We start from the raw sequence: 9,017 nt of genomic DNA, 5'->3' as shown, positions 1-9,017 counted from the left end.
TGCTTGAAGGTATGGGGCGAAAATTCTTTTGGGGCGGGTCAAATGAAAATTCTAAGATTTCATGGGTAAAATGGGATAATGTTCTTTTACCATATAAGGGCGGGGGGCTAAACATCGGATCCCTCAAAGCTAAAAATTTGGCTTTGATGGGAAAATGGTGGTGGCGATTTCACTTGGAAAAAAACGCTCTTTGGGTAAAAATCATAAAAAGCATATATGGGAGGGATGGGGGTTTGGGTCTTGTTAACTCAAATGAAAATTTAATCAAGAACTCTTCATGGAACAACATTCGTTTGATCGGTCAAGAAATAAATAATTTGGGCGTGTCTTTTACTAATTCTTTTGTGAAAGTGGTAAACAAAGGCGATTGTTCTCTTTTTTGGAAAGACAAATGGTTAGGTGGCCAAGCTTTTTGCAATAAATTCGAAAGATTGTTCATGCTAGAGGAGAATGAAGATGTGTTAATCATGGATAGAATTGTGCAAGATGGAAATTCATGGAATTTTAGTTGGCAATGGCTTCGTGAACCAACAGGGAGGACCAAGGATGAATTTGAAGATCTTAAAAAGCTTGTCAACAATTTCAACTTCAGTGGGAACTCTAGTGATACATGGAAATGTACTTTACATGCAAATGGGGTGTTTTCTACAAATATTCTTACCAAGTTACTAGATCAAAAGCTTGTGCCTTCTCCTTTGTCAGCAAATGAAACCATGATCAACAAGCTGCTATCGAAAAAAATAAATATCTTCATCTGGCGAGCTCATATGCAAAGATTACCGGTCCGAGTTGAATTAGATAAGAGAGGTATTGATCTCGACTCTATACGATGTCCTATTTGTGATGACGACATCGAAACTGTTGAACACTTGATGTTGAAGTGCTCCTTTGCAAAAGACTTATGGGATAGAGTTTTTAGATGGTGGAATTCGACTAACCACTTATACTCCAGCTTAGAAGAGTGCTTCAAAGGAAAAAGAGATCCGGCCTCAAATAAATCCTCAAAAGTTTGGCAAGCCATCGAGTGGGTATGTGGTTATATCATTTGGCAAAATAGAAACCATGCCATTTTTCAAAAGAAGAATGGAAATGGTCCTATGACGCTAAATGAAATCCAAGTCAAATCTTTTTAATGGCTCTCAAAACGTTCGAAGATTCCAAATTTTGCATGGCATCAATGGCTTCTAAACCCATCGTTTTATGATGATCAAGGTTGATTGTATAATTTCGCTCACTGGCATGTACAAAAGATTTAGGGTCTAATCCCCATCTAAATTTTCTATTTTTGTTGTAAGTATGCTCTCGCATACTGCTCTCCACTTCATGTACTTTTATTGTGTTTAATATAATTTGTTTGGCTTTTCAAAAAAAAAAAAAAAAAAAAAAAAAAAAAAAAAAAAAAAACTTAGACTAATACTCCTTGTATAAAATATTTAGACCCTTGAAAAATTGGGCCTTGATTAATTGATCACTTTGATCCCTTACTCAGCCGGGCCTGCACATGTGCATAGCACGTGAGAGATTTGACGGAGATTATTTTTTTGAAAGGCAATACAATTATTTTAATATTAATAAAACTAGCAAGATGACGGAGATTATTAACCACCGTTACACATACAACCATGATAAACTACAGAGATTTCTCAAGTAACAAAAAAATTATATTGCACAAAAAAATTATATTGGGTTAGTAGTTTTTGACAAACCATAGGGACCCTCTGCATAAATCAGTAAAATTCCTATTCCCAAGCAAAGAACATTGTTACGAGAGAGACACAACTAATAACTTGTTCGTGTTAACCGTGTGTAGTAACTCATGTGGTAGTGACCTGCCTCTTTAAGTGAGAGTTCGGGAGTTCGACTCTCGTGATAGTGGCCTGCCCTAGGATTGGGTCGGGTTTTCTTCTGGGCAGCAGTTGGGGACGGATTCTACAACTGCAAGAGATAAACGCGTGGGTGGTTTAGTCCCCTGAGTGATCCCAAACTGCTATTAAAAAATATAAATAAATAATATAACTTGTTTGTGTTGATTTTTAGTTCTATTGTTCTGCTTAAGAAATAATGGCATTATTTTACTTATTTAAGCTTAGTCTTGATTATGGGAAAACGAGAAAATTATTCTACCAGGTCAGTAATGGGCTTTGATTATCATGGCCCAGTTACGAACTTACATGCCGGGCTTCAATCTCAATGGGTTAAATAAATAAATGATATACAACATTACAAATTACTTGTCCAATTTTATACGTCCACTTTAAAAGTATTTTTATTTATTATTTGGTATTAATCATTATCATCATTATCATTATCATTATTATTATTGTAGTTAAAATAATAAACAATCGCTACTTGAAAATTGCCCAGATATTAGAACGTGTGATTATGGTGCTTCTCTTACAAAAAAATTATTTTTCTATATAAAACCTTATTCTATGTATAGGTTATGGTATTAGACTAGGATGAAAGTATGCCTGGCAAACGGGTCAGGTTGGGTCGGTTTTGGTAACGGGTCAAAATGGTTTTGGGTTAAAATGGGTCATAGGTCAAACGGGTCAATTTTTTAAATGAGTCAGAATGGTTCAGGTTGGGTCGGTTTGGGTAACGGGTCGAAACGGGTTACAGGTCAATTGGGTCAAATGGGTCAAACGGGTTACATCACGTTTTTTAAATTTATTACATTATTTTAGTTATTATTATTTATTAAATATACATAAGAAACATTAATATACATAATAAATGATATAAACATGAATGCTTTATGAATTATTGACGGATGAAACTTTTTATGCTTGACCCATTTGACCCATTCACAAAACCCATTAGACCTATTTCTATTTATTGATCTTTGAGTATTGATACCCATTAGACCATTCATTTTTTGTATAGGACTCAATAGGTTGGAGAGAAACTCATTTGAATCTTTTTTTAAGTTTTGATTTACATTGTTAGGCCTAATTTTTCTCAAAACCCAATTGACCCGAAAGCTTGACCCATTTGACTCGAATTTGAGTGTTTGGGTCTCAATTGTCAGGTATAGATGAAAGAAACAAGTACCACAATTAATTTGATGAATAAGTTGATTAATTAATTATTTATGACAAAAAAATTGTATAATCGTTACTTATGGCATCATTATTTTAAATATTTATATAATATTATAGATATCGATTGATCGAATAGATAATATAACTAGAGTAATATCTTGCGTAGGAGTCTACAATATTTCCATAACTAATTTTTTTTTTTTTTTTTTTTTTTGGTAAAAATACGAGTACTCATATATAGATACTGAGACGTTTTCAAAGAGAAAACGTCATCAAACGGAAAATACAAGAGAAAGACACGGAACAAGGATCGTACCTAGAAAACTAAGCAATACGAAAAGAAAAACAAATCTATGCCTAGCCGTGTCCGATACAACCAAATACCACAATGTCATAATTGATAAAATCATTTATTAATTAATTAATTTGATGAATAAGTTGATTAGTAACTTTTAAATAAATATTTACTTGGAACAAATTAACCGTAGTGGTAAAAAAAAAAAACTACTGACGGTTGCGGTGTGCTTCACTTGACCTTTAAAGAACTTTCCTAGACCCGGAGAAAATAGTAATGGCATCTCGATACGATATTATAAAAAATTCTAGGGTCGTATTTCATTTCATGCCTTTCAAACATCTTATTTTGTTTCAATTTGAAATTAAATCCATTTTTTACTGATTAACGCCTCTTGCAGTATGATGATTTCGATGGGGAATTTGCTGGAACCAACCAAACTAGGCACGCAGGTAAATATCATTTTTTTTTGTGTTTGATTATTTTGTAATATTTATTTCGTTTATTTTCGTCTTTTGCAATGTGGGATTGTAGGAACTAAGAGGGAATTTGGAGATCTTGATGATGACGAGGATGATATTTTTGGATCCAAAAAGGTTATTTTCCATTTATATTGTTTATTTTAGCTCATATATAGTGTAGAGTTTGTTGGTATACAATTTTCTCTGCAAAAGGCATTTATAGAATTATACCCATTTCTCCCCCATGGCCACATAGTGTAGATATATACACAAAAAACATGTAGTTTCTGTGTAACCTTAAGAACAACACTTTATACTTGATTAGTTGCTTTAGTTGAACTTGAAAGTTAAAAGGAACACTAGTTATTGCTAAGAACACATGAATGAAGTACAGAACACATATAATTTGGTTCTCATGTGAAATAAGTGTGTTGATTACTTGATATCATACCTATTACGGCTTTGTTTATCATTTCAGGCAAAATCAAAGGTTGAAGAAACTGCACCAGGAGTGGCAACTGGGATGATATTAGCCCTTCTCGAGAGGTATTACCAGTTGACTTTGTTTGACTTCTCGTTTTCATAAGTATTGACTATAGTTTTTTTTTTTGTAATACTTAATGAGTACATTATCCCTTCTTTATGTTTTCACCTTTTTAGTCTCCAGAGCTGTAAGGATGATCTTCCAAAGAGCCAAGTATGTTTGAAATTACAATTATGCCCTCTGTAGTTAAATTTAAGCATCATTCAACAAGATTTTATTAGGTTGTATCTAAATGGACTGATATTGTTTTAGTAAGAGCTTTAAGCTGCAAAGTCAAATATTCAAAAGTGGCATTCTGTATTTTAAAGCGTGTCGATTACATCAGGCACATCAACCACATGTTAAAATGTCATGTTTTCCATAATGCATATATATATATATATATATATATACTGCAGCAAAGTTTTTTTTACTGTAGCAAATAGTGATTTTCGAAAACACTGTGGCTTTTCGGATACTGTAGCAATTCGAAAATACTGTAGCAAATTAGTGTTTTACTGATTCATCTTAAACGTTTTAGTTAACTTATCTAAATATTAATCGAATCAATAATCGAATGCTACTATCGTTTACTAAATAACTTGAAATCATATATATATATATATATATATATATATATATATATATATATATATATATATATATATATATATATATATAGGGGCAGGATCAATGGGGAAGTAACTAATCGGGGGGAAGCGGTGGGAAGCAAAAAAATTTTTTTTTTTCGGCATCAAGATCACACGAAAATATGAACATTTAGAAGAAACACTTCGTGATGAATGTTATTATTTAGGCGGGAAAACGATCGACAAAAATAACATTCAAGATAATATTGTTCGTGAAGAATATGAACGTTTTTTTTTCATGTTTTGTGAAGTAAAATTTAGCCCGATTTAGAGTTTAGGGTTTAGGGTTTAGGGTTAAAAACTCAATCTAAACCCTAAATCTAAACCCTAAACCCTAAATTTCTAAACTCTAATATCTAAACCCTATAAACCCTAATATCTAAACCCTAATATCTAAACCCCAATAGCTAAAACCTCAAAATACGCTCGAAAAACACGATAATTGTTATACATTACTTCTTCGAGCGTTTTTCCGCCAAAATAAAAACATTTATCACAAAGTGTCTCTACTAAATGTTCATATTTTCATCTCATCTATAATGTTCGTGAACAAAGTTTTTTCAAAAAAAAAAAAAAAAAAAAAAATTTTGCTTCCCCCCGCTTCCCCCCGAATGGTTACTTCCCTCTTGATCCTACCACTATATATATATATATATATATATATATATATATATATATATATATATATATATATATATATATATATATATATATATATATATATATATATATATATATATATATATATATATATATGCACATTAAGTTATATATATATATATTGTTCGTGAATCTTCGAGAACAGTCAAAGAATAATTGATTACATGAATATAGTTCCAAAACTTTGAGACTCAACATTACAGACTTTGTTTATCGTGTCGAAAACATTAAATCATTTAAAGATAAAGTTTAAATTTGGTCAGAAATTTCCGGGTCGTCACATAAACCCTCAACCCTCAACCCTAAACTCTAAACCGTTCGTGTTAAAATATTCAATCTAAACCCTAATTTCTAAACTCTAAACCCTAATTTCTAAACCCAAAACCCCAATTTCTAAACCCTAATAGCTAAACTCAAATTTTTAACCTCCTAATTTCTAAACCCTAATTTCTAAACCCTAATTTCTAACCCCTTAAAAAAACTCAAAATCAAAACATTCAATGCATTGAATGTTTTCATTTTTTTCTTCGAGCGTTTTACCGCCAAAATAATAACATTCATCACAAAGTGTCTTTTTTAAATGTTCATATTTTCATGTGATCTTGATACCTGAAATTTTTTTTTCGAAAAAAACGAAAAAAAATTACTTCTCTCAATTCCCCCCTAAAAAGTGCTTCCCTCTTGATTAAATCTCTCTCTCTATATATCTATATATATATATATATATATATATATATATATATATATATATATATATATATATATATATATATATATATATATAATAAAAAGATTTCAAACCACATGTTAAAAATGTCATGTTTTCCATATATATATATATATATATATATATATATATATATATATATATTTGCATTATGGAAAACATGACATTTTAACATGTGGTTTGAAATCTTTTTATTATGTTGATATTTTAATTCTTTTTACATGCAGAACCTGAAGTTGTTGTCAGTTATCTTCACAATTTGAGTTCGTCTGAGGAGTTACTGAGAGATCAGGTGACATGATAATTGTTTCGTTCTAATAAGTTAATACCAACCATGTTATTCAAGTTCTCATCGACATTGTTAAACTCTATATTTGTGTTGTTATCTTCAGCTAGAAAAAGCGAAGAAAAAAGAAGCCGCATTCATAGTAACCATTGCAAAACGGGAGCAGGAGGTAGCAAATTTGAAGGTACTGCTGTCTTTTTTTGTCTGTCATGTACTCCGTAAATAATAATGGGCTTATACTCACAAGTTATGTGAACAAATTCAAATCTTATTTCCACTATATACACCGCATTGAATTAATTAGATTCTATGACATCTCTAAAATTATTATTGAATTGTTTAGTCTGCAGTTCGGGATCCTATTTAGGGAACGGATCCACGGTTAAGCAACTTTTGAGGTACAAACGGGATAAGCAAAATAAAAAAAAAAATTTAATTATTTTTTTATTTATAAATATGCATCAAAATGTTCTCATAATCTATATTTTTATAAGCCAAAAACATTCAAAATCGTTAAAAAATCGATGATGAATGATAATAATCGTGATGAATGATTAATTTATCATTCATCACGATTATTATCATTTATCATCGATTTTTAACGATTTCGTTATTTTTTTATTTGTAATTTTTGCGTTTTCAACAATCTGCATATTAAGAGACTCTAAAAAGATAACTTTAAAAAAAAAAAAAAATTTGAAATTTTGCTCATCCATTCTTAGCCGTTTTTAAGCTTAGCCACACGCGCGCGCGCTCGCACGCATGCACGCATATGGGTTGGATCAAGGGTGAAGTAATCAATTGGGGGGAAGTGGGTGAAGTAATTATTTTTTTTTTTTTTTTAAATTCTGATTCTTTCGATATTTTTTTTAAGGGCATCAAGATCACACGAAAATATGAACATTTAAAAAAGACACTTCGTGATGAATGTTATTATTTATGAGGGAAAACGACCAACAAAAATAACATTCAAGATAATATTGATCGTGAAGAATATTAATGTTCGGACATTTTTTTCTTCTTCATATTTTGTGAAGTACTTTTTGTCAAAATTTAGCCCGATTTAGAGTTTAAGGTTTATGGTTTTGGGTTTAAGGATCTAAACCGTTCGTGTTAAAAACTCAATCTAAATTCTAAATCTAAACCCTAAATCTAAACCCTAAACCCTAAATTTCTAAACATATCTAAACCCTTATATCTAAAGCCTGATTTCTAAACCCTCAAAATACGCTCAAAAAACACGATAATTGTTATATATTATTTCTTCGAGCGTTTTCCCGCCAAAATAAAAACATTTATCACAAAGTGTCTTTTTTAAATGTTCATATTTTCATCCAATCTATAATGTTCGTGAGCAAAATTTTTAAAAAAAATAAATTTGCTTCCCCCCGCTTCCCCCAATTGGTTATTTCTCCATTGATCCTACCAATATATATATATATATATATATATATATATATATATATATATATTGTTGACTAGGGTTTCGAATGAGTCGAGCTCGAGCTAAAAGCTCGATTCGAGCCAAGCCTAAAAGAGCTCGAGCCCGAGCTTGAACTTCTTTTTATCCTCATTTAGTAAATGAGCTCGAGCTTTATAGGTCGAACTCGAACAAGCTCGCGAGCCTAAACGAGCTTTTCATTAATATACACAAGATATTATTTTTTTACTAATTACTAATATAATACATTACATATAATAATAATTAATATTATATCAATACTAGTTACAAGAATAATAGTAAATCTTAACCACCATAATATTAATTATTATTATATGTAATGTATTATAATATTAATTCTAACCACCATAAACTTACATATAAATTAGGAATAATGGTTGTGAAATTAATTTAAGTATACACGGTATATAACATGTTTATTGTTTAATAAAAATGTAATAATACATCAAATATAATATAAATATATAAATATTATAATTATAAATATGTTTTATCATGTTACTAATTTGAATTCGGTTTTTAATTCGTTTTTCGGTTAACTGAATTTAAAATTTTCAAAACCGAAAACCAAACCAAAAACCGAATTACGAATTCAATTTCAGTTTCAATCGATCCGAAAACCGTTTAAAAAATTCGGTTTGGTTTTTTTTGTTTTGGATTCGATTCGATATTCGGTTTATTCGGGTTGAAACCAAATGGTGCACACCCCTATAATTAATGAGTCGAGCTCGAGCTTTTGAAATATCAAACGAGTCGAACTCGAGCTTAGAAGGTCAAACCCCTAGTGTTGACTTACGTGAATTAATACTATATATAATATAGTGTTGACTTATGTGAATTAATGTTAATACACTATACTATACGTCTATACTATATATAATATACAAGTGGATAAATCTTACACTATTA

General features: G+C 30.5%; 1 protein-coding gene across 1 annotated transcript; it reads left to right on the top strand.

Annotated features, from left to right (window-relative positions):
* The first annotated feature begins 2,061 nt into the window (after positions 1–2,061).
* Positions 2,062–7,443, top strand: LOC139868005 (FKBP12-interacting protein of 37 kDa-like). Its single transcript, XM_071856346.1, has 9 exons — positions 2,062–2,127; positions 3,740–3,791; positions 3,874–3,935; positions 4,279–4,346; positions 4,461–4,497; positions 4,566–4,653; positions 6,588–6,652; positions 6,753–6,830; positions 7,369–7,443. Exons 1-9 carry the CDS (start codon positions 2,062–2,064, stop codon positions 7,441–7,443), a joined length of 591 nt encoding a protein of 196 aa, XP_071712447.1.
* Positions 7,444–9,017: the final 1,574 nt, after the last annotated feature.

Source organism: Rutidosis leptorrhynchoides, chromosome 9, assembly GCF_046630445.1.
Source record: "Rutidosis leptorrhynchoides isolate AG116_Rl617_1_P2 chromosome 9, CSIRO_AGI_Rlap_v1, whole genome shotgun sequence".
In the NCBI taxonomy this organism is placed as follows: domain Eukaryota; kingdom Viridiplantae; phylum Streptophyta; class Magnoliopsida; order Asterales; family Asteraceae; genus Rutidosis; species Rutidosis leptorrhynchoides.
Note: the sequence above shows the minus strand (reverse complement) of the source record. Positions and strands in the feature narration are given on the sequence as shown.

Bases quoted from the DNA above. Each gene is read 5' to 3' on its own strand.
- LOC139868005 (XM_071856346.1), top strand. From the start codon at position 2,062: ATGGCATTATTTTACTTATTTAAGCTTAGTCTTGATTATGGGAAAACG. The intron at 3,936-4,278 runs GTTATTTTCCAT...TTATCATTTCAG, and splicing joins ATATTTTTGGATCCAAAAAG to GCAAAATCAAAGGTTGAAGA. The intron at 4,347-4,460 runs GTATTACCAGTT...TCACCTTTTTAG, and splicing joins ATATTAGCCCTTCTCGAGAG to TCTCCAGAGCTGTAAGGATG.